Below are 25,460 nucleotides of genomic sequence, written 5' to 3'. Positions count from 1 at the left end.
AGACATTATCTACTCACGAAGCTGGATGTTATGAAAATAAGTTTTCTCCCACTCTTATGCGGATTTTAACAGAAAAAGTGATAATCGGGAAATTTTAACATTTTTTTTCAGACCATTTAATTTGGTATATTTATGTTACTTGTTTGGCATTTTTGCAAAATGAAGTTGGCAACTCCGTCACGCTTTCTCTCCTCTCTCCCCCCACTGTCGCGATTTTATGTTGTGTGTAGTATAGGTAGTGTTTGTATGTGTCAGGTGTGTGATTTTGTTTTCGTCCGCCGGCTTGTTGTCTCTTTGTTACTTTGTTACAACTTTTGACGACTTCTCTGGGTTGCATTTTTTAAAGTTCAGTTTTACATCATTTTATCATAACATAACATAAAGGTAGGTTTGGCGAATGCTTTTCAATCTTTTTAAAATAGATTTTTGTGACAAGCTCGCTTGCTTGGCCTTTTATGAAAGTGTTAGTGAGTGTTACGCGTTTGTTTTTGGTTTTAACGTTTAAAAAAAATCAAGCAAAGTGACATATCTAGAGTATTTTATATTTTAATTTAAGTCTTTTCCTTTTAAGATTAATATCTATTTTTCACATTTTGAATAATATTAGACATGTTTGTAATCCAATTATCCCGACGTGCACTTATTTGCAGGTCTGATAACCCAATTTATTATTGTTGTAATAGAAATCTCAAAAATGACGCAAAATATTGTCCATTACAACGTTAAACTAGGCCCATAATAATAGTGTTCGGATGTCAGACCTGTATATATGTACACGTCGAATTGTCGACTTTTGCCGCACATATTCCATTGTTTTAACGTATCGTTTCTAGGCAGTTGTGTAAGGGATCAGTAAATAATTTCTTTTTGAACTTGGGCTTTTATTGCTTAGCGCATAATCAACTTAACTTTATTCTTAATTCATTTCACCTACGTGCACACATTTGCAGGTCAGATAACCGAACGAAATCATGGGCTTGATTTAACATTGTTGTAATGGACAATATTTTGCGTCGGTTTGAGAGAATGCCCATTACAACAATAAGACCGTGACAATTTGGGTTATCAGACCTGCAAATAAGTATACGTCGCATTACTTGCCGTAATCTGAAAAAGAAAAAAAGTTTTTAAAAATTTAGCCAGAAAACTCGTCCTTCAAATTGCGATCGATTACAACGACCCTCATCTTGGTCCTGTCAAAAATGTTGAAACCAGGGTTTCAATGGTCTCTTCAAAGAAGTCCCAGGCTTGAGTACTTTTAGACAAAAGCAGGGCAATTTTAACCGACCAATAATTTTAGGGACGAATTTTCTGGCAAAAATTTTTAAATATTTTTTTAAAACATAGTTTAGCAGTGACGTCTGTTACACGAGGCTACCTTTTATATGTGTGTAACCTTGCTGGTACATCGCTAACTCGAGTATAGAATTGGGTTAAACTTGCTTCATTTTTTAGGTCATGTTTATTGAATGCGTATACACAGGTAGTACAACCAAAGCACTACCTCTATGTATACACATTCAATAAACTTTTGGCACACTTTGGAAAAACACGTATTTAAAATCTGGTAATTCAAACATCTGGAGGCCTTCCGTTAGCTCCTCGTGCTGAGGAAAACAACCCAAGTATTCCTTTAACAAACCCCTAGAACAAAAATAAAACCGAGTACCTTTAACTAACCCTAATAAGGAAAACAAACACCCTAGAACCTTTAATGAGACCTATAATTAACCCTAATAGAAAAAACAAACAAAAAACAACCTAGGACTGCTTTTCAATACTTCAATGACAAAAGTACGACAGAGAACCAAAACAATGGTCATATTAGGACATTTTAAACGTTCACCAATCTAACATACTAAAATATTGACAAATTGAAAAAATTATCGCCTGACAAAAGATCCACGGTAAAAATGCAAATTGAAAGAGATGCTACCCCGAGGAGCTTACGGAATTTCTACCCAAACGTCGATCGATTCAAATGACCCTCATCTAGCCAAGGTTTATCCCCAGTTTCTATAGCATGAAACGGAAAATAACACTTGTTTGCTACCCCGTTTGATAGGACGCTAGTCTATCTCAAAGCACTTTCCGACAGTTCTATCAGACCCAGCTACCAAATCACTGATGGATGAGAAGAAAAAATCTCGATTCCGCCCGAGAGATAGATCTAGGTTCCTTTGCGTGTGAAGCGAGTGCTCTACCACCTAAGCTATCGCTACCCCCCCCCCCCTTCCCCAAAAATACTAGCAAGTTAACGATAACGTTCCCTACCTATACTGAACGACGACCGAAATGGCAGTGACCAAGATCTCCCCTAAGACTGAGAACAGACTTCGTTTTTATTCCTCGTCGTTCGTGGACCGTTGTAGGTCGGGAACGTAGTCATTAACTCTCTATTATTGAGTTGGATGCTAATATGTTGTATAATGATGAAAATGGAACACAGACGCGGGAAATCGGGTCAGGAAACCACAGGAGGGCGGGGCTGTGGACGGTCTATATTGCAATATGCTATTGCAATCAATATCACAATGTATTCTAAACTGCCTCATCTTATAGAGAATTATTTTTCATGGAGGTGAAATATTACCGTTTCCATAACTAGGATCGCTTTTCTCTCTCTCTCTCTCTCTCTCTCTCTCTCTCTCTCTCTCTCTCTCTCTCTCTCTCTCTCTCTCTCTCTCCTCTCTCTCTCTCTCTCTCTCTCTCTCTCTCTCTCTCTCTCCTCCTCCTCTCTCTCTCTCTCTCTCTTCTCTCTCTCTCCTCTCTCTCTTCTCTTCTCTCCTCTTCCTCCTCTCTCTTCTCTCTCTCCTCTCTCTTCTCTCTTCTCTCTCTTCTTTCTCTTCTTCTCTCTCTCTCTCTTCTTCTTCTTCTCTTCTTCTTCTCTTCTTCTTCTTTTCTTCTTCTTCTTCTCTTCTTCTTCTTCTTCTCTTCTTCTTCTCTCGTTCTTCTTCTTCTTCTTCCTTCTTCTTCTCTTCTTCTTCTTCTCTTCTTCTTCTTCTTCTTCTTCTTCTTCTTCTTCTTCTTCTTCTTCTTCTTCTTCTTCTTCTTCTTCTTCTTCTTCTTCTTCTTCTTTCTTCTTCTTCTTCTTCTTCTTCTTCTTCTTCTTCTCTTCTTCTTTTCTTCTTCTTCTTCTTTCTTCTTTCTTCTTCTTCTTCTTCTTCTCTTCTTCTTTCTTCTTCTTCTTCTTCTTCTTCTTCTTCTTCTTCTCTTCTTCTTCTTCTTCTTCTTCTTCTTCTTCTTCTTCTTCTTCTTTCTTCTTCTTCTTCTTCTTCTTCTTCTTCTTCTTCTTCTTCTTCTTCTTCTTCTTCTTCTTCTTCTTCTTCTTCTTCTTCTTCTTCTTCTTCTTCTTCTTCTTTTCTTCTTCTTTCTTCTTCTTCTTCTTCTTCTTCTTCTTCTTCTTCTTCTTCTTCTTCTTCTTCTTCTTCTTCTTCTTTCTTCTTCTTCTTCTTCTCTTCTTCTTCTTCTTCTTCTTCTTCTTCTTCTTCTTCTTCTTCTTCTTCTTCTTCTTCTTCTCTTCTTCTTCTTCTTCTTCTTCTTCTTCTTCTTCTTCTTCTTCTTCTTCTTCTTCTTCTTCTTCTTCTTCTTCTTCTTCTTCTTCTTCTTCTTCTTCTTCTTCTTCTTTCTTCTTCTTCTTCTTCTTCTTCTTCTTCTTCTTCTTCTTCTTCTTCTTCTTCTTCTTCTTCTTCTTCTTCTCTCTTCTTCTTCTTCTTCTCCTTCTTCTTTCTTCTTCTTCTTCTTCTTCTTCTTCTTCTTCTTCTTCTTCTTCTTCTTCTTCTTCTTCTTCTTCTTCTTCTTCTTCTTCTTCTTCTTCTTCTTCTTCTTCTCCTCTCGTTCTCTTTCTGTCATAACTCAACAGATATAAATGTATATAAACACACACACACACACACACACACACACACACGCACACACACATATACACACGATACATTCAAATATTAATCTTCTCGACATCACAAGTGTTTGAATTCGCCTTGGTCCCATCGTGCTCTGGCGGGCAAGTGGACAATAACCATAACAGTAATAAAAGGAATCAAACTACAACCGTGCCGTACTCTGGAAAAAACACATTAAAAAACTTTGGCCAGAAAACTCGTCCTTCAAATAACGATCGATTTAAAATGACTCATCATGGCAAAAACTCTCAAACCCGGGTCTTCGCCGAAGTACCGAGTTTGAGAGTTTTTGCCAAGATGATTCATTTAAATCGATTGATTTATTTGAAGGACGAATTTTCTGGCCAAATTTTTAAATATGTGTTTTTCCAGAGTACGGCAGAACCGGGGTTCAGTGGTTATGGCTACATTTAATCTGCCTTTCAATAACTAAAATACCGCCCGATGTCAATTATTGTCGCTAGAAAACTATCTGGTATTATGCGTTATAGTAATATACTCACCAGTGGTGCTTGCCACAGTATCAACATACCAACACAATAAGCCTTTTATATTGTACTCTTGATTTTACTTCGAACTCTTAACTCTTGTGCGGTCCTGGGTTCGAGCCTCGCTCGGCGCACAGTTGAGTCCTTGGAAAAGGCTCTTTACTCAGATTATCTCACCGTACTCAGATGTAAAATGAGTACCTGGCCGTTAACAGCGCTGTCCCTGTCCGAAAAAAAAAAATCGTAATATCACCTAACAAGCGCCATGTCCCGTTCAATATGTTACGTGTTACTGTTGAACAGGGACCCTTTGTAAAGCGCTTTGAGCACGTTTAGTGGATATTGCGCTATATAAAAGCTCACTTATAAAGCTCAATTTAGATAACACATGGTCTAACATACTATAGCAAAAATATGGCTCTGGTACTATAATTTTTCGAACAATAACTCGTAGCGCAATGCCCCGCTCACCAAAATGGCAAATTTTCGCCAACTTTTCGTGCCATGTCGTCCTTGTTGGACGCGACCAAAATTTGGATGCGACTAAGTGTTCGTTGTCCTCTAATAAATAATTTATTTACGACATGTTTAGTAGTAGTATGTACACACACACACACACACACACACACACACACACACACATACATTTAGTCTCTCTCTCTCTCATACACATACCTGCTCTAACCTTTGCGTACTTCGAAGTATGTATAGATAGTTCGAAGTTGACGTCACTCGGGTCTTTATTATTGTTTTTTGCCATCCGCGTTTATGAGTACTTCTCACTAATCAGTAATAACCAGACTATAAACGTTCTTGGTTACACACAGTTTTGTGTGTTGGTCCGTTATACTTCCGGATGGCAATGTTATGAGCTTCTTGCCGAGCGAATACCTAACCCATTATGTTTTTATGATGACTACTGCTCTGGGACCATAAATAATAAATGTGGCCATGTACTGACAACACGCCATTTCAACGTTTTGGCCTGAAAAAAATTTACACCGAAAGAACACGTATCTCACCTTTCTTTTTTTAGTTTTGGCCAGAAATATCGATCGATTCTAATGACCCTCATCTTGGCGAAAACTCTCAAACCTGGGACGTTTAAAAAGCTCGGCGACCATATTTCAAATGATCATGGTTACTCACAATTTCTGTGTGTTGGCATTAAAAATAAACAAACAAAAAGTGAGCATATATAGAGCAATAGCCAATTAAAGTGCTCAAAGCGCTTTACAGGGTGTCCTTGACCAACAGCAACACGTAACATGTAGAACGAGACATGACGCCAGAGAAGAAAATTATTCGAATCTCTGTCGACCTTGACCTTTTTTTATGAACTTGATCCAAATACAATGGAATCTCGCTAAAGCCAACACCGCCGGACAAGAAACACTGGTTGATTTTTTAAGCACGGTTGACTTTTATCCAATATTAATGAACACACTTTGATGATAAAGAGAACAGAAAATTTAGGGTCAACAAGAGGTGTTGACTTGAAGCGGGTTCCACTGTACTTGGACTATAGATAGTTTGCGCTTGGCTGAGAAGCTCATAACATTGCCAGTTTAACGGACCAACACACACAACTATGCGCATCCATGAACGTTTATAGTCGGGTTAATACAGTTCAGTGAGCATTACTCATAAACGCGGATGGCAAAAAAAACAATAACAAAGACCTGAGTGACGTCATCTTCGAACTATCAAAACCACCACCCAAACTTTTCATCGGCGCTGGAAAAAGAAAAAAAAAAAAAGAATAAAATGCTATTTTAAAAAGCGTCGACAAGGCGGTAAAAATTACTTTAAAGAAAAAAAAACTTAAACGAACGAACTTTGGTACGGTTTTCGTAACCAAATACTCTAACCCACCCCATAAAAAACGGGTTTAAAATAATTTTAGTTTCTCAAGTCCTAACCTCGGGCAAATTTCAAGCTACTGATGTGTGCGTCTGTGTTGACAAAGAGAAATTCTTCTTTAATAAAAGAAGAAAAATAAACTGAATACACACTTAACACAGCAAAATGTGTGTTGGTGTCGATGCAACGAGGAAATGTTACTATTACCTCCAATTCGCCTCCAATCCGGGTTTTTAGTCGGCGTGGCCCCAACGTCAAAAGTTAATACAGCACCCGCCAGGTTGTAGCAGGCTCTCGGTAAAAGCCTAAAATGCGTGCTAGAATTCGAGCATTCCGAAATCCGATGCTTCATGGGAAGTAACGGTAATTTTATATTGATGCCATGGGTTTGTGTAACATACTCACAATATCCGCCAGTCGGAAATATACAAAACTATGAACAACCTCGATCGTTTATAGTCTGATATATATGGTTTGGTGAGAAGTAATCACTGAATTTGGCTTCTATAGAAGGAACGAAATTTACGTCACTCAGCTCTTTGTTGTTATGTTTAGGAGTAGTTCTCACTAAATTGTATCAATCAGACTAAACGTTTAAGGTTACACATCGTTTTGTGTGTTTGTACGTTATATCCCCGACTGGCGGATATGATAAGATTTTTAACTAAACGCACAGCATCAATATGTGCGGCTATGTGGTCTTGTGGTATGACACTCGCTTTCGGATCGGAGGGTCCTGAATGTTAACAGCGTTGTATCTGTCCGGGGAAAAAAACCTGTAATATCGCCTAACAGGCGTCATGTCTCGTTCTACATGTTAAGTGTTGCTGTTGGCTAGGGACCCTTTGTAAAGCGCTTTGAGATCGTTTAGTGGATATTGCTCTATATAAAAGCTCAAGTAAAGTTAACAATCAATAGATAGAATGCGCTTGGCCAAGGAGTTCACAACATTGTCATCCGGAAGTATAACGGACCTACACACAAACTCTGTGTAACCATGAACTTTTATAGTCTGGTTAATACAGTTTAGTGAGAACAACTCACAAACGCGGATGACAAAAACAATAACAAAGGCCTGAGTGACGTCATCTGCATACTATCTACAGGTGAAATTGGGTCAGCCAATTCCAGCGTGCCGGATAGATAGTATGCGCTTGGCTAAGAAGCTCATAACATTGCCATCCGGAAGTATAACGGACCAACACACAAAACTGTGCGTATCCATGAACGTCTATAGTCAGGTTAATACAGTTCAGTGAGCATTACTCATAAACACGGATGGCAAAAAACATTAACAAAGACCTGAGTATAGATAGTTCGAAGTTGACGGCTCTCAGGTCTTTGTTATTGCTTTTGGCCATCCGCGTTTATGAGTAATGTTCACTAAACTGTATTAACCTGACTTTAAACATTCATGGATACACATAATTTTGTGTACTGGTCCGTTTTACTCCAGGATGGCAATGTTATGAGCTTCTTAGCCAAGCGCATACTATCTATAGATAGTTCGAAGTTGACGTCACTAAGGTCTTTGTTTATTGTTTTTTGCCATCCGCGTTTATTATTAATACTCACTAACTGTATTAACCAGACTATCAACGTTCATGGTTACACGCAGTTTTGTGTGTTGGCCGTTATACTTCCGGAAGGCAATGTTGTGAGCTTCTTAGCCAAGCGCATACTATTTATTGCAGCCAGCTTGAGAATCCAGCGAGTTGTCAAGTTTTTTGGGTTTTTTTGTTAATAACCTCAAGAATGAGAGACATGTTTGTCGTCATAATTTTGCCAGTTTAGTGTTATCTTCGTCTTATATATACAAGAATAAACATAGGCATAGGGATATTGACCTTTAAAAAAAAAAAAGAAGAAAAAAAGTACTCAAGTTTAAAAAGATAAAAGGAGCAGAAATGGGAAATGTTAGCTTTTGCCAGGTTTTTTTTTGTTTGTTTTTTTTTTTTTTTTTGGTGTGTTTTTCTTGTTTTGTTGTGTTTTTTCTTTTGTTTTTTTTTTTAATTCTTTGTTTTATTTTTGTAAAAAAATTTTTTTTTTTTTTTTGGGTTTTTTTTTTTTTTTGTTTTTTTTTTTTTTTTTTTTTTTTTTTTTAATTTCATTTTTCACCCGAGTATGGTGAGAAAATGATGTGAGAAAAAGGCTTAATCTAAACACTCCCAAAGTCCTCGCTACCCATCGTGGAAATCGAGCGAACCGGGGACTCTAAATAATTAAGACAGACCTGCAGGCCATAAAAGATTATCTATACACTAAGCCACAAAGTCGGGGGAAAAAATATTAAAGTATTATAATAACCATGGCCATTATAGGGGGATCGGTTGGTAGAGCACCCGCTTCTCACGCAAAGGGACCGAGATCGATCCCGGGTGCTGTCGAGATTTTTTCTGACCCCCTCCCCTCCCCCCTGTCCACCCAGCATTAGATTAGCGTCCTCTCAAAAAGGTAGCAAGCAATTGCTATTGTCCGTTTCATGCTATAGAAACCGGGATAAAACTCCTGCTTTATGGGCCGAATGGCTCTGAATGACGGCCATTATTCCCCTCCCCCTCCCCCTGTCTTGTTTGTTTTGTTGGGGTTTTTTGGGGGTTTTTCTTTTTTTCTTTTTCTTTTTTTTTTTCGGGTACTTTTTGCGTGTTTGTTCTGTCTTGTTGTTTACAAGTTGTAAATTTGTTATCGATGCTTTTTTTTTAAATTATTTTTTTTTATCTTCTAGGATCCCCTTGGGAAGCTTTAATTTTAATTTATCGGCGACATTAGTGTAGAATGGAGGACCCAGATTACGTACCTGATTGGGAGTATGAGGAGATGTCACCGCGTCGAAAACGGGTGAGTGAGGAGATTGTGGCTGTCAATACCCGGCAAGTCTCTTTGTCATATGGGAGAGAAAACGGTTACTTATTTAAGGAAGAATAGGTGGTGGTGGTTGTGGTGGTGGTGATTGTGGTGGTGGTGATGGTGGTAGGGGTGATGGTGGTAGTGGTGGTGATGTTGGTGGTGATGGTGGTGTTGATGATGTTGGTGTTGATGATTGTGGTGGTGGTGTTGATGATTGTGGTGGTGGTGGTGGTGATGTTAGTAATGGTGGTGGTGATGGTTATGATGTGCTGGTGGTGGCGGCATTAGTGTTGGTGGTGGTGGTGATGATGATGATTGTGGTGGTGTTGATGATTGTGGTGGTGGTGGTGGTGATGTTAGTGATGGTGGTGGTGGTGGTGGTGATGATGATGATGATGATGATGATGATGATGACGATGATGATGATTATGATACACATTATTTCAGGCACGGCGCAGCAAGTCCCCCGAACCCGAGCCTGATTTTGATTGGAAGAGTCACTTTGAAGAAATGAAGACCAAAACGTTAGGTGAGTCATCTTGTACGTTCTTCTGGGGTTTTAATCCAATAGAGTTCCAGAGCCATGACGTCACTTCCTCTTAACAACGCTCACAACAACCAAAAGCGGTTCTCACTTGGAAATCCGTCAGACAGCCCCCCATCCCCCCCCCCCCCCTTCTCCAAGCGATGTTGACATTCAGGCGCAAAAGTAGTCCTTCAGAGCCACGAGACGAGGCCCAAGAAGCCGGAGTTTATCCCCGTTTAGATAGCGTGAAACGGACAATATCAATTGCTTGCTACCCATTGGATAGGACGCTCGTCTATCGTAAAGTACTTTCCGCCATATCTAAGAGACCCAGCTTCCCACTCACTGCTGGGTGGACAGGGTTGGGAGGGTCAGAAAAAACCTCGACTTCACCCGGGATCGAATCCGGTCCCTTTGCACGTGACTCGAGTACTCTACCAACTGAGTTATCGGGACCCCCATCCGATGCAAAGCATTGAACCATTTTAGCTAAGAGAAATTCGATCAATTTCATTTTTGTTTAAAAATCAATTGTGCTCGTAGTAAAAACCACAGATGGATTCTTTCAGTTGAGTGTGGAACCGGTAGGGCAGTTGCTAGGCAGATATGACGTCGCACTTTTTAACCCTATTACTCAACTGCCGAAAGATGGGTAATGTAAATGTTGCTGCTCGAAGATCGAAGAAATAAATAACACTTTGAAATTGAATGTAAGCTTCAATTTAATTACGAAAACAGATAAAATGGACGTTTCGGGTTTCCCCTTTATCAACAAAACAGGATGAATGAAACACTATTTCCTGCCCATCAATTTTTGTTTATTCATCGTAACAACGCACTACCACATTTTCTCATTCGTTTGTAGTGTTTCCTTGTTATTAATTTATGCCGAAAGATGGGAACCATGTCGTGTATGATGTCATCAACATTTGTTTATCTGTGTTTAAAAATAGAAAAAAAACAACAACAAAAAACAAACACAAGATTGCAACCAATAGCCTTACCGGATGTTGATTTAGTATCGAATTAAATGAACATGACGAACTTCTTTCCAAACTGCATCTGACTTAAAAACAAAAACAAGACCAAAAAACAAACAACAAAAATAAAAAATAAATAAATAAATAAAGCGCCGTGCTTGCGTTCGCCCACCCATGTGCATTCTGATGGCGTAAAGGAGTTTACTTCCTTCTTAACTGTGTGTGGATAGGTTTGATGGGAGAAATTCCATATGCAGACGCCAATTGCGTCACAAATAGTAAATGTGCGGAGGAGGCCTTCCGAAAGCTCCTCGTGCTAGCATGTCTTTCAATTTGTAATTTCCCCGTGGATATTTTGTCATGCGTTTATTTATTTAATTTGTCAATATATCGTAGCGTTTTAAAGACTCTAGAACAAACCTTGATAGAGTCGTGAAAGTTTAAACTTTCCTAATACGACCATTGTTTTGGTTTTCCATCGCCATTTTGTTTTGTGAAGTATTGAAAGCAGTCCTAGGTTTAATTTGCTACTAGGGTTAGCTCGAGATCAGGGGGTTTTTTCTATTAGGGTTAGTCATAAGTCTTAGTAAAGGTGCTTGGGTGTTTTTTTGTTTTTTTTTTTGGTACTAGGTTATATTTTTTCTTAGGGTTAGTTGTGGGAATATTTCAGTCGTTTCCCTTAGCACGAGGAGCTTTCGTCAACTAATCCTAAGAAAAAATACAACCTAGTACCTTTAACTATCCCTATTAGGAAAAACAAACACCCTGACACCTTTACTTAGACTTATAACAAAAACTGCTTTGCACTACCTTTCAATACTTCACAAATCAAAATGGCGGCTGAGAATCAAAACAATGGTCAAATTAGGAAATTTAAAACTTTCACAAATCTATCAAGGTTTGTTCTAGAGTTTTTAAAATGCTTCTATATAATGACAAATTGAATAAATAAACGCCTCACAAAAGGTCCACGATGAAAATACAAGTTGAAAGAATTGCTAGCACGAGGAGCTTTAGGAAGGTCTCCCCAATGGGCCCATAACGATTTGGAATATGAGACCTTCAAATAATTACACGTCGACTAATGTTATATATTATATTATACTATTATAAGTCGTTGAAATGTGGCGCTTGCATATGGACTTTCTCCCCTTATCCGTGTATCGATTGGTTTGTTTTCAGTCCTCTTTGAATTTTGAACCAGTCCACTCTGCCTCATTTTTTTTCTTCGGTGTTTTTGACTTAAGGTCTCCAACTTTTCCCCTATCATCTTCCCGTTTTACTGATGCTAACTAAATTAGCTACAAGTATCACAAGCGCTGTAAAACACCTTTTAAAAAATCAAAACGATAAAAACAAACAAAAAACAACAAACACTTCGACATTAGAAACCCGTTGATGAGTTGAGGGATTTTTACTCTGTTTATGTATTTATTTATTTATTTATTTATTCATGTATTTATTTATGTATTTATTGATTTATGTTTAGTGATTTAGTTATTTATTTATTTATTCATTTATTTGTTCATTTATTGATTTATTAATTATTTATAATTTCTTGAATTATTTATTGATTGGTTGATTGACTTGTTTTATTTATTTTAGAAACCATATTATATATATATCGTTGGATTTCAACCGAACACTTGAAATAAGCGAACTATTTTGGAGCACTTTAATTCAGCGGACTGTTTTCAAGCAATTGGGTTAAGCAGACTGATTCGAAATTACGTCGGGTGATCGTGACCCGGTTGTGACGTCAAAGAAAGAAGAAGAAACACCCCTTATAAAACAAGAAAGATGTCTGCCGGCGGCGATAACTTTAAAGAATTTCCGGTGAGGTTGTTCGGGTACAGTTTTGGGATAGCTCAGGCGTCGAAATACATTCTATCGGACAAGAAAATCGGGGTTATTAGCAGCATGGGCGTTTTCTTCGTGTTCGTCCACGTCATACGCGCTGTGATGATAGAAAGAGTTCTCGTATCCCCCGTGGTGGGCGTGCTTTGCTTCGAGATCATCTGTTCGTGTGTCATTCCGCCCTTGGTGATCTATTTCGTCGGCGGATTGGTCCGGGAATTCCTGTCGGACATCGAGGCGCTGCCGTGCTTCGTGGCGGAATGGTCGTACTTCGCCACAGGTCTTGCCATGTTACCGGTCCTCTACTGGTACGTCGAACCGGAAGTGGATATGTTTATCAAGGATTTCATCCTCACGAAGATCCCAAAATAAACAGACGGAGAGGAGATGATGTCGCTTTAACCGATTGAATCAGCCATTATCTTTGCTCTGATATTATAGCTCAACATATCGATATAGATATTTACTCTTGTGTTGTTCTGGACGGGCTCCTTTGACCTCCCATGGTGGGCAGGAGGCCACGCTGTGTCTTCTATCCCCCCATCTGTTTTCCGAGTTGTTCTGTCTTTGTCTTGGAATGAGATTACTATGTTTTGTGACAGCCCTGGCTGGAGTCCTTGACTGAGAAGGAAACAGTCAAATATATAGTTATAGTTTTGGGAGATTGTATTTTTTCCCTTGCAATTCATCTGTATGTTATGTATTGTTAGTTATGTATTCTGTAAACATTTGAGTGTATTCCTCTTAGTGGGATCCTGTGAGGTGTCTGGATGAGACTTTTATGTCATCTCAACTCGCTTTCAGATAGGAAGGTCCTGGGTTCTAGCCTCGCTCGGCGCCTAGTTGAGTCCTTGGAGAAGGCTCTTTACTCACATTCTCTCACCATACTCAGTTGTAAGATGAGTACCTGATGTCAAAATATTGGGTTCCAATCTCATTGGAAGTGTGGAACCAGTCCTCCGAAGGACTGCATACATACATACCTTGTTCAGCCGATCTTCTGCTTTACGTCCCGCAATCCTAAGAATCTTCCTATACATCCTCCTGCTTTTTACATACAGGTAGCTATAATCACCTTATGATTTGATAAGTAACCTATTCATTGTGTTTTCACTATCTGAAAGACTGGTTACACACTTCCCAGGAGTTTTGAACCGGGAGAGAGGAAGGTGTGACGTCACGACTTTTGCTCCCCATTACGAATGCTGTATCAAATTAGAATATTATGAATCAGAAATTAATTAAATCAATAATGTAAAGACACCAGCACATTTATTTTGAAGATCTATTAAAAACGCCATTGAATTTTCGAGTTTGTTTCGTTGTTATTTTGTTTGTTTGGGTTGTTTTCGTTTTGTTTTTTAGACTATTAAAATTTTTTTTTTTAATTTCAATATTATATATATATATATATATATATATATATATATATATATATATATATATATATATATATATATATGTGTGTGTGTGTGTGTGTGTGTGTCTGTGTGTGTGTGTGTGTGTGTGTTTTAATGAAATACATTTTGAATTTGATTACATGATTTGTCTCCATTGTTCTATTCCTGTGACTGATTTGTTCTGGTTTTTGGTTCTGGTTGTGTTCTGGTTTTGTTCTGGTTGTGTTCTGGTTCTGCACTAATTGTGCTTGATCCCTTTTGTATTAACTGGGTGGGGTTCCTGACCTCCCATAGTGGGCAGGGAGTAAATTAATGCGTCTTCTATACACCTATATCTGTTTTCCATTGGCTTTTTGTCTTTGTCTTGGAATGAGATTATTTGGTTTTGTCCTTTTTTGTTTATCAACCGATTGTCACAATATTTTGGTCACAGGTAGAAAAAAAGGAAAATAAAGAGGTTCTAGTAGCCCGATTTTTAATTTTTTAATTAGAAACTTAAAAAATTAAGTTCATTATTACTCGATTATTTCCCTTGAAAAAAGTTACATAATTTAAAATTACTCATAAGAATTTTTTTTTTTTTCAAACATCCGGCTCCGAGAGGACCTGCATATTACTATGACAGTCATTTGTAGAAAGTTTGAAGAAGATTGGTTGAAAACTGAGGGAGTGAGGAAAATTGCAGTTTTGAGAAAAACACATTTAAAAGTCAAAGTAAACGAGTTTAGGGAAAAACTCTCCTCTCGCTATCTGATTGGATTGTGACCACATGACATTATTAAGAACAAAGTGATTGGTTGTTGAAGATAGAGGAGAGTTTTTACTTTTAATTGATATGTTTTTGCCTTTACTTAGTTATAAAGACTATTTGATATTCAATCATGAAATCAGTCAAATGAAACTAAATATGGGCAGGATTTAACCATACTATGGGCCACAAAATACGTTATTTTGAGTCGAAAAAAACTGAAGATGAAGTTCTCATGCATTTTTTTATGCAGACAAATGGTCACATGACAACATCCCACCAAAATCTAATGTTAGCAAACTTGGTCAAAATTCATCAATTTTAATGTCGTTATTTGTGTTTTGAATTTGAAAGAAGTCCACTGAATAATCTCAGAAAGAGGCACGTTTGTTTGTGTGTGTGTGTGTGTGTGTGTGTGTGTGTGTGTGTGTGTGTGTTTTGTTTTTTTTGTGACCACCTCATATTATGTAGTAGTAGTTGTAGTAGTATTAGTTGTAGTTGTAATAATTATAGTTAAAAGCAGTAGTTGTAGTTGTAGTAGTAATAGTTGTAGTAGTAGTAGTTTTCTTTTGGGGTGATTTTTGGGTTGTTATACTTGTTGTTTTTTGTTTTGTTTTTGTTTCTGTTTGTCTTTTTCTTTAGATCGCGCATGCGCAGCACATCCACTTTTACAAACATGAAGTTACTCACACAAAAATGCCACGATTGTTTCACTTATTTTCCTTGTCTCCCCCCCCCCCCCCCCCAACCCTCCTCCCCCCGTTTCATTCTACTGTTCCATTCCAGAACCATACCAGGGCATTGCCCGACCGCCCCTCCGCATCGCTGCCTTCAACATTCAGATATTTGGAGAGAAGAAGATGAAGAAGAAAGATGTTTCCAGAGTTCTTGTCAAGGTTGTTGGGCTGGGATAGGAATGGACTCGTTATGTCCCTTATCTCCTCCTCCTCCTTTTCTCAATCCTCCCCTACCTCCTCCCTCTCCTACTCCTCCTCGTCATCCTCCTCAAATCCCAATGTTTCTCTTTCTCTCACACTTACATCCTTACCTCCTGCTCCTCTTTTCCCTCTACCTCCTGCTCCTCTTCTCCCTCCTCTTCTCCCTACTCATCCTCTTACTCAGCCTACCCTTCTTCTTCTTCTTCTTCTTCTTCTTCTTCTTCTTCTTCTTCTTCTTCTTCTTCTTCTTCTTCTTCTTCTTCTTCTTCTCTTCTTCTTCTTCTTTCTTCTTTCTTCTTCTTCTTTCTTCTTCTTTTCTTCTTCTTCTTCTTCTTCTTCTTTCTTCTTCTTCTTCTTCTTCTTCTTCTCTTCTTCTTCTTCTTTCTTCTTTTCTTCTTCTTCTTCTTCTTCTTCTCTTCTTCTTTCTTCTTCTTTCTTCTTCTTCTTCTTCTTCTTCTTTCTTCTTCTTCTTCTTCTTCTTCTTCCTTCTTCTTCTTCTTCTTCTTCTTTCTTCTTCTTCTTCTTCTTCTTCTTCTTCTTCTTCTTCTTCTTCTCTTCTCTTCTTCTTCTTCTTCTTCTTCTTCTTCTTCTTCTTCTTCTTCTTCTTCTTCTTCTTCTTTCTTCTTCTTCTTCTTCTTCTTTCTTCTTCTTCTTCTTCTTCTTCTTTTCTCTTCTTCTTCTTCTTCTTCTCTTCTATTCTTCTACTTTTCTTTTCTTTCTTCTTCTTCTTTTTTTTCATTCTTCTTATTATTTTTATTATTATTATTATTATTATTATTATTATTATTATTATTATTATTATTGTTATTGTTATTGTTATTGTTATTGTTATTATTATTGTTATTGTTATTGTTATTGTTATTGTTATTGTTATTGTTATTGTTGTTATTATTATTATTATTATTATTATTATTATTATTATTATTATTATTATTATTATTATTATTATTATTGTGACAGATCCTCCAGCGTTATGACCTCATTCTGATCCAGGAGATACGAGACAGCTCGGAGACGGCCCTGGATGGTCTGGTTAAATTGGTATCTCAGTGAGTATGGACGTTGTCGTACGTGGTCATCCTTATTATCGTCGTCGTCATCGTCGTTATATAATATGGTCATCTCGGATATCCTTTTCATCGTCGTCGTCATCGTCATCATCATCATCATCATCATCATCATCATCATCATCATCATCATCATCATCATCATCACCACTACTACTACTACCACCACCACAACTACCACCACTATCACCATCACCACCACCACTACTACTACCTCTACCACCACTACCACCACCACCACCACTACTACTACTACTACCTCCACCACCACTACCTCCATCCCCACCCCCACCACCACCACCACATCAACCACCACCAAGACCCATGACCTCCATCACGACCCCCTTTCACCTCCAGAGTGGACCCAGACGACCCCTATGCTTCAGTCGTGAGTGAGAGACTCGGCAGAACCAACAGCAAGGAACAGTACGCCTTCATGTTCAGGTATGTGTGTACCCAGATCTGGGAAACAATAATTTAGGAATGATGGGAGAGAGAGAGAGAGAGAGAGAGAGAGAGAGAGAGAGAGAGAGAGAGAGAGAGAGAGAGAGGGTAGGAGGGAAGAGGGAGAAAGAGAGAGAGAGAGGGGGGGGGGAGGGGAGAGGGAGAGAGAGATTAATCGTGTAAAGCGCCCTGAGCTTGTAAAGACGGGGTAATACTCCATATACGTGTAATTTTGTTGTTGGTGTTATTATTATTATTATTATTATTATTATTATTATTATTATTATTATTATTATTATTATTATTTTATTATTATTATTATTATTATTATTATTTTTTTATTTTTGTTATTTTATTATTTTATTATATTTTGTTATTGTTTTATTATTATTATTATTTTATTATTATTATTATTATTATTATTATCATTACTATTATCATTATTATTATTATTATTATTATTATTATTATTATTATTATTATTATTATTATTATTATTATTATTATTATTATTATTATTATTATTATTATTATTAACGTTTTTTACCTTCTGTTGCTTAATGTTTTGCTGGAAAAAATCGGAGTATTTAATTAGATAATTGAGGATGTACATAGTGCATGAACCATGAAACGAGGACACATTTTGAGGAACCCAAAGGACAATATCACACAAGGACAGCTCTGTAATGGAATCCATCCGGAAAGAGGAAAAAAAGGAAGACCAAGGTCAACCTGGAGGAGAGACATTCTGGTAGAGATGGATGGAGAGGTCTGGGATGTGCTGGCAGGAGATGAAAAGACTGACTGGCCAAAGACAGAAGAGGATTGAAAAGTTTCATCGGTGGTCCACATACCCACTGTGGGATGAGGACTGAAGAGAGAGACCATGAAATTTGCTCAAAACATTTTTTTTGTTTTTTTTTTTTGCAAGGGGCCAATAGCCAAAAGTAAGACTTAACAGGTAGGATGATACATGATGCCTTTTAGGCGATATAACAATTTTATTTTTTTTCAACAGAGACGAGCAGTTAACATCCAGGTACTCGTTTTATACCCTAGTACGGTGAATTAATGTGAATACAGAGCCTTTTTTAAGGACTCAACTATGCGCCGCTTGGGACTTGAACCCAGGACCTTCTGATCCGAAGGTGACTGTCATAACACAAGACCACATAGCTGCACATATCATGTTAAATTCAAACTAATATTAGAAAGGTTAGACCTAGCCCGAACCGTCCTTGTTAATTGAGTTTTGTTTATTTTTGTTTTTTGCTGCCACGGATTCCAGCATCTTAGTATTCAGTTTGATCCATTTGTTAATTTTTTGTGTTTTTTAATGTTTCCTTTGTTAATGTTTTATTATTGTTTTGGTTGTCAATGTTTTGTATATTAATGTTCTGTTTAAAAAAAAATAATTTGTTTGTTAATGTTTCATTTGTTAATGTTTCATTTGTTAATATTTCATTTGTTAATGTTTTGTCATTCTCTTCCCCAGAACGTCTCGTATAGCCGTGTCAGACACCTACCAATTTGACGATGGGGAGGATAACGGAAGTGACCTGTTTCAAAGAGAACCTTTCGCTGTTAGGTTTTACTCCCCCTATACAAGTAATTTTTTCTAGTTGATAAATAGTTAGTTTACAAGTCTGATAACATAGATCACAATTATTGGTTTGATTTGTTTATGGATAATGACTATATTTCCGCTCTGGTTCGTATTCCCATCATAATGAGATCATAACTATAAAGAATTTTCTGAATTTACTGTTAAATAAATACACAAAATATTTTTATTTTTTACAAAGACAAAAAAAAGAAGAAGAAGAAGAAGAAGAAGACGAAAGAAGAAGAAAACAACAACAACAACAACAAAAACAAGAAGAAGAAGAAGGAAGTGGAGGAGGCAATGTCGTGCCACTTATTAGTTTATTGGATATGTAGGTGATTGATTAGCCAAAATATTAAGATCAAGCTTTCAAGTTTGTGAGTTGAAAGTAAGATAAAGGGATAGAGAGCAACAGAGATTAGAAGAAGCAAACCTTTGATTGGTACTTAGAGGAATCAAAATTGTCACATACATTGAAAAATCCCTCAAAACAACCAAATCTGTTCTCTTCTTTCCCTAGGTGTGACAGACTTTGGCATTATCGCCATTCACACAGAACCTGAAAGCGCTGTCAAGGAGATTGATGCCTTAGTCAAAGTCTACGAGTCTACAAAGAAGAAATGGAATCTGCCGGTAACATGTTTGTTTATCTGTCTGTTTGATTGGTTTTTGAGCGTTTGATGAATGGATGATGGACCATTGGATTTGGCTCGTTTGTCCATTATCCTTTCTTTTATCACTTCAATTGATTGGTCATCCTTGGATACGAAATTACAGATTCCTCCCAGAGTGGGCATGGAGGCACTTACTGTGATCTCAAACTAAGTACTTTGATAGTGTGCTCTTGGAATCTACATCTATTTCCTATTTGAACCAATTTCCCTTTGTCTTACCTTTTCTCTGGTGACTTAATTGTAATTCTAGAACTTTTTACTATCCCAGTTTCTTCCTTTTTACTGGCGCTGATATGACCTAAATGGTGTTGCAAGCGCTGTAAAACCCTTAAAAAAACAAATGAAAACAAACAATACTTTTTGTGATACAGAGCCATAACCTGACACCATCCCACACCACACAAATATTATGTCTACCTTCAGTATTGAAGCTGTAATTGTAATAATATCGATTGGATTGGAAATCCGCGATATGAATGAGATTTGATTTTATTTTTTTAAAACTATCTCTCTACAGGATATCATGATAGCGGGAGATTTTAATGCTGATGAAGGGTATGTCCAACGAGACGACTGGTCAAAGATTGCACTTCGAAATGACAGACGGTTCAAGTGGATGATTGATGATGAGGAAGATACTACTGTGGGAAACACGGACAGAGCTTACGACAGGTAAGGAGCCTCGATAGATCTCTGTTGGTAGAGCACTCGCTTCATGTGTTAAAGGACTGAGATTGAGAGTGAAGTCGAGCCAGCAGTTGCTTATAATGTTAAGAGCTGGTGGGAAGTACTCTGTGATAGACCAGCATCCTTGTTTGTGTGTTTGTATTTTAAAAATAATTATACATTATTGACTCATCAAAATCTGGTGACCGTCGGGCTCTATTCCAATTCCATGCTGCTGTCAATTTTTTTCCTCTTCAGGTTCGTCATCGCTGGCAAGGCTCTTTCCAAGGCAGTCGTGCCTGACAGTAGCCAGGTGTACAAATTTGACAAGGAACTCGGGCTGTCCGCTGAAGAGGTGGGGGTACTATTTAATTGGATTTTACTATTGAACTTTTTTTTGAGCTTTTTTTATATAGCGCAGTATCCACTAAATGTTCTCAAAGCGCTTTACAAAGGGTCCCTGGCCAACAGCAACACTTAACATCTAGGACGTGTCATGTCGCCTGTTAGACAACACTGTTAACTCGTTTTACACCTGAGTACTGTGAGAGAATGTGAGTAAAGAGTTTCCAAGGACTCAACTATGCGCTGAGCAAGGCTTGAACCCAGGACCTTCCGATCCTAAAGGGATTGTCATACCACATGACCACATAGCCGCACTACAGAATACTATGTGGTCTTGTGGTATGACACTCACCTTTGAATCCGAAGGTCCTGGTTTCGAAGTTCGCTTTGCGAAGTTGAGTCCTTGGAAAAGGCTCTTTACTGACATTCTCTCATCTTACTCAGGTTAGAATTAGTACCTGGCTGTTTACAGTGTTGTATTTGTTGGAAAGAAAAATTGTAATATTGCCTAATAGGTGTCATGTATTTATTAACATTTTGCTGTTGGTCAGGGATCCTTTGTAAAAGCGCTTTGTTGAGCACATTAAGTGGAAATTGTGCTATAATAAAGCTTAAGTTGTTTTGGGTGTTTTTGGGGGAATTTTTTTTTATTTTACTATAATATCCTATAACATAGAAGAATCTGATTACAAAATGTCTGTAAAGGAAATAGAAATTTGAAAATAAATAAAGAAAATTCGTAAAGTTGGAGATGACATGACAGGAGTAATTAAGGCACACAACTCGGAAGACTATTAGAGAGAATTATTATTTATGAGTTATCTCCCTTGTATATATTTTTTAAAAAAGTGAAAACGATCAAAAAATTTTACCAGACGCCTTTCTTGCCCCTTAAACCATCTACCAAAAAATGTAATTTTTATGAGAAGAAAGAAAATATCATCATCATCATCATCATCATCATCATCATCATCATCATCATCATCACCACTATCACATCTTGGAAGTAAACCCCAGGTCTGGGTGGGATTCCCGACCTTGATATAATGTAGTGAGAAGTAATCACCAAAATGGCTGTTTAAAAACAATAACAAAGAGCTGAGTGACGTCAATTCCGTTCCTTCTAAACGTATAGCCAACTTAAAACTGACCAATTATCCCATTTTGAATTATTTTTTTTGTCTTTCCAGGCAGAGGAAGTGAGTGACCATTACCCCATCGAGATTGAGTTGACTGGAAAAGGTAGATTTAAACTTAAATACACTGATAGTATGCTCTTGGAATAAACGTTTCCTGTTTGAACCAATTCTTACTTTTTCTCGTGAGCTTTTAACTATTAATCTAGAATTTTCTTTGATATTACCAAAATGTGTTGCAAGCACCGTAAAACCCTTAAAAACAAAAACAAACATATTTCCATTACAACAACTTGCCCATAACAAATATCAACTTTCCCGTATTTCAGTCAATAGAGAGCTCCAATCACAACTGTCTACCAGCATTTCCGTCACGATTCAACAAAAGGCACCGGTCACGAACACGGACGTTGTCCATGATATCTACAAGATATCCAGCGATGATTTCCCTCATCAAGTTACCTACGACAAGAACAAAGACATCTGTTCCATCAAGGCCTTTAGACATGGGACGGCCGATGTTATTCAGACGCTGTCCGAATTCCAGGAAACTTTTCCAGGCGTGGTCTTCGACGACACGTTGGAGATGGTGAAGTCTTACATGGCAAGCGATGCCATGAGATTGCGGCCAGTCGTGTACGGATTGGTCGGGGCAGTGGATGGAGGTGGCGGTGATGACATCAGAGGAGGAGGAGATGGAAATAGATTTGACGTGGAGATTGAGGTCAAGGTCAAAGACAGTCTACAATGCGCCGTATCCATCACTCGACCCATGAGTTAGGACTGCAATACCTACACATTTTAATCAAGCTAGCATGAGAATTTACACGTCAAATTATGTTTTTACCCACAGCTGTAACTAATCCTGTCCAAAAAAAAAAAAACCCAGTAAAATGTCAGCATGGACTTCAAACTAAACATTGAATTTTGAACTTAAATTCTAAAATTTAAAATCAATAGAGATAATTTCTTTTGAGGATGATTCGTTGTCTCTCAAACCCCACATAAAAAAAAAAAAGAAAAGTGACTAAACAATGAATTTAGAACTTAAATTCTAAAATTTATGCTAATTTAGATCATTTTGTATAAGGATGGTTAATTTTTAGTATCTAAAACTGAAAAAAAATCATTCTTATTATTATATTGACAGTAAAATAAGTCCTGTTTTTAATTTTTTTTTATTTTGCTCATTCTGACATTGTTACCAGATTGATGCCAATGATGCCAATTTACAATTTTTTTGAAAAAAGGAATTTTTAGATTTTATAAAAATGTTTTCAAAGGTATAATTTTATCAAGTATTGAACAAAAGTGAATAAACCGCTTTCCTTTTCAAAGCTGTTCTGTTCATTTTTGTTTATTACTTTTTACAGTTCACAGCTTCGAGCAGCTTTGTATCACTTTGGCAAATTTAAAAAAGTCATTTGCTGTTTTATTAGGGACCATCTTTTATAGATTTCACTGTAATTATTTAATCTGGCGCATTTATCTTGCCATGAATTTTTTAGTTTAATGCCATGACCCGAGTTTCATTTTTATTGATGACAAGGATATGTTTTATGAGACTTTTTTTTTATATCTGCTTGTTTTCAGGTCATTTCAGAACCAATAAAACTGGGTGGGGTTCCTGACCTCCCATAGTGGGCAGGGAGGTACTTGCTGTGTCTTCTATCCCCCTGTATATGGGTAGGGTTTCTGACCTCCCATAGTGGGCAGGGAGGTACTTGCTGTGTCTTCTATCCCCCTGTATATGGGTGGGGTTTCTGACCTCCCATAGTGGGCAGGGAGGTACTTGCTGTGTCTTCTATCCCCCTGTATATGGGTGGGGTTCCTGACCTCCCATAGTGGGCAGGGAGGTACTTGCTGTGTCTTCTATCCCCCTGTATATTGGTGGGGTTTATGACCTCCCATACTGGGTAGTGTGGTACTTGCATTGTCTTCTATTTCCCGGTGTCTGTTTTCCAATTGCTTTCTGTCTTTGACTTGTAATGAGATTACTTAGTTTTGTCCTGACCCTGGCTGGAGTCCTAGTCTGGGAGGGAAACAGTCGAATGTATAGTTATAGTTTTGAGAGGATTTTTTTTTTCATTGTAAATCATATCTCTGTTATGTACTGTTTTTATTATTTTATATGACCTTAATGCAAGCGCCGTAAAACCCTTAAAAACAAACGACTCAGAGTTGATATTTTTATCCTTGTAAATCGTCTCTCTGTTATTTAGGCTACTGTTATATTTGTTGTTTTTAATCTAGAATGGTTTGTAAACATTTAAATGTATTCTTCATAGTGGGACCCTGTGCTTATGTCTGGATAAGACTTTTCGGTGATCTCAAACTATCTGTTCCACATTTGAGTCAATCCCCTTTATCTTACTTTTTCTTATGTGCTCAAGATTAAATCTATCGTCTGCGTTACATCTATTGTCTATCTCATTTTCTTCCTTTTTACTGTTGCTGAAATGACCTAATGTGTCGCAAGCTTCAGTTGCAATTTCTTGTTTTTATATTGTACTTGATGTAGTTATAAATTTTTATCATATTTTTATATTAAGGATAGTAATTATTATGATGATGATATTAATAATAATGATAATATTGATAATGATAGTAATAACAGTAGTAGTAATGATAATAATAATGATAAAAATGATGATAATGATAATGATAATGATAATAATAATAATAATAATAATAATGATGATAATAATGATAATAATAATAATAACAACATTCTCAAAAATAATAATGAAATCACTCCATTTTTTTATATAATTAGTCAATCCCAATTTTTTAAACTGTTTTTAATATTTTGTTGTTTTTAAAAAATATATAGGAATTTGATTTTTATTTGTTATTATCAAGTCAATTTGTAATTGCAATCCCAATGGTTTGAAAGGCGTGTTTGGCATGTGAGGTAAAAATGGCATGCGTGTCATAACATGTGTTGTAAAAGTGACACGCGTGTTGTTGCACGTGTCATTACACGTGTTGTTAAAAGTTACACACGTGTGTTGTAAAAGTGACACGTGTGCCAAGTGTGTTATTGTTACTAATAGCAAGGCAGCAGTTTGTACAGTCATTTTGAGTCATTCATCTCCTCCCTCCCCCCTCTTTCTGTTCCTGTTTCTGTGAATTCCTTTTTGATTTTCATGTATGATATCACGTATTGCAGCTCTCTAGATTGATTGGTTTATTGTGACATTTGAACTGTAATTTTATGGTCAAGCATATTTTATGTTCATAAATGTTAGCATCATTTTTATATTTTTATAAAATAAACTGTAGAAATAGTCTATATGATTTATTTTTTCCTATATTATTTATTTATTTGTTTATTTATTTATTTGTTTATTTATTTATTTATTTATCGATAACGGGGTGGGGTTCCTGACCTCCCATAGTGGGCAGGGAGGTACTTACTGCGTCTCCTCTGGGTTTGGTTCCTGACTGTGTCTTCTATCCCGCTTCCTGACCTCCCATAGTGGGCAGGGGGGTACATACTGTGTCTTCTATCCCCTTATATCTGTTTTCCAACATGCTTTCTGTCTTTGTCTTGGAAAGAGATTACTTGGTTTTGTCCTGGTCCTGGCCAGATGCCCTGGCTGAGAGGTAAACAGTCGAATGTATAGTTAGTTTTGGGAGATGATATTTTTTTCATTGTAAATCATCTCTCTGTTATGCACTGTATTATGCTTTCGTTATATTATATATGATTTGTAAAACATTTGAGTGTGTTCCTCTTAGCGGGGACCTGTGCTTGTGTCTGGATGAGACTTTAAGTGATCTCAAACTAAGTACTTTGATAGAGTGATTTTGGAATCTACACCTGTTTCTTATTTGAACCAATACCCCTTTGTCTTCCCTTTTCTTGGATGCTTTATTGTAATTCTAGAACTTTTTACTATCCCATTTTCTTCCTTTTTACTGGCGCTGATATGACCTTAATGTGTTGCAAGCGCCGTAAACCCCTTAA

The 25,460-nt window shown here is 37.2% G+C and overlaps 2 protein-coding genes across 6 annotated transcripts; both read left to right on the top strand.

The window, feature by feature from the left end:
• The first annotated feature begins 219 nt into the window (after window positions 1–219).
• On the top strand, window positions 220–24,780 carry LOC144958264 (deoxyribonuclease-1-like). 3 transcript variants are annotated; one of them, XM_078890110.1, is made up of 12 exons: window positions 220–384; window positions 8,979–9,091; window positions 9,548–9,629; window positions 15,398–15,507; window positions 16,510–16,598; window positions 16,974–17,060; window positions 18,556–18,668; window positions 19,187–19,299; window positions 19,858–20,012; window positions 20,265–20,361; window positions 21,542–21,593; window positions 21,817–24,780. In XM_078890110.1, exons 2-12 carry the CDS (start codon window positions 9,029–9,031, stop codon window positions 22,266–22,268), a joined length of 1,413 nt encoding a protein of 470 aa, XP_078746236.1. In that variant the 5' UTR covers window positions 220–384; window positions 8,979–9,028; the 3' UTR covers window positions 22,269–24,780. The 3 variants fall into 3 exon arrangements, with proteins under 3 accessions (XP_078746236.1, XP_078746237.1, XP_078746238.1); XM_078890111.1 differs by lacking the exon at window positions 220–384 and adding an exon at window positions 414–467; XM_078890112.1 differs by lacking the exon at window positions 220–384 and adding an exon at window positions 444–463.
• Window positions 10,512–13,771, top strand: LOC144958278 (uncharacterized). Of its 3 annotated transcripts, none has more exons than XM_078890147.1 (2): window positions 10,512–10,797; window positions 11,789–13,771. In XM_078890147.1, exon 2 carries the CDS (start codon window positions 12,407–12,409, stop codon window positions 12,833–12,835), a length of 429 nt encoding a protein of 142 aa, XP_078746273.1. In that variant the 5' UTR covers window positions 10,512–10,797; window positions 11,789–12,406; the 3' UTR covers window positions 12,836–13,771. The 3 variants fall into 3 exon arrangements, with proteins under 3 accessions (XP_078746273.1, XP_078746272.1, XP_078746271.1); XM_078890146.1 differs by having other exon boundaries at window positions 10,512–10,824; window positions 11,854–13,771; XM_078890145.1 differs by having other exon boundaries at window positions 10,512–10,824.
• Window positions 24,781–25,460: the final 680 nt, after the last annotated feature.

The sequence above is a fragment of the Berghia stephanieae genome, chromosome 12 (genome assembly GCF_034508935.2).
Source record: "Berghia stephanieae isolate SIO BIC M18660-M18661 chromosome 12, UCSD_Bste_1.3, whole genome shotgun sequence".
Taxonomy (NCBI): domain Eukaryota; kingdom Metazoa; phylum Mollusca; class Gastropoda; order Nudibranchia; family Aeolidiidae; genus Berghia; species Berghia stephanieae.
This window is presented reverse-complemented; position numbering and strand designations above follow the sequence as displayed.

What these genes read in the sequence shown, in the direction of transcription:
- LOC144958264 (XM_078890110.1), top strand. Translation starts at nt 9,029, where the DNA reads ATGGAGGACCCAGATTACGTACCTGATTGGGAGTATGAGGAGATGTCA. An exon ending in CTGGTTAAATTGGTATCTCA is followed by an intron (nt 16,599 to 16,973) that starts GTGAGTATGGAC and finishes TTTCACCTCCAG; the next exon opens with AGTGGACCCAGACGACCCCT. An exon ending in GTTTTACTCCCCCTATACAA is followed by an intron (nt 18,669 to 19,186) that starts GTAATTTTTTCT and finishes TTCTTTCCCTAG; the next exon opens with GTGTGACAGACTTTGGCATT.
- LOC144958278 (XM_078890147.1), top strand. Translation starts at nt 12,407, where the DNA reads ATGTCTGCCGGCGGCGATAACTTTAAAGAATTTCCGGTGAGGTTGTTC.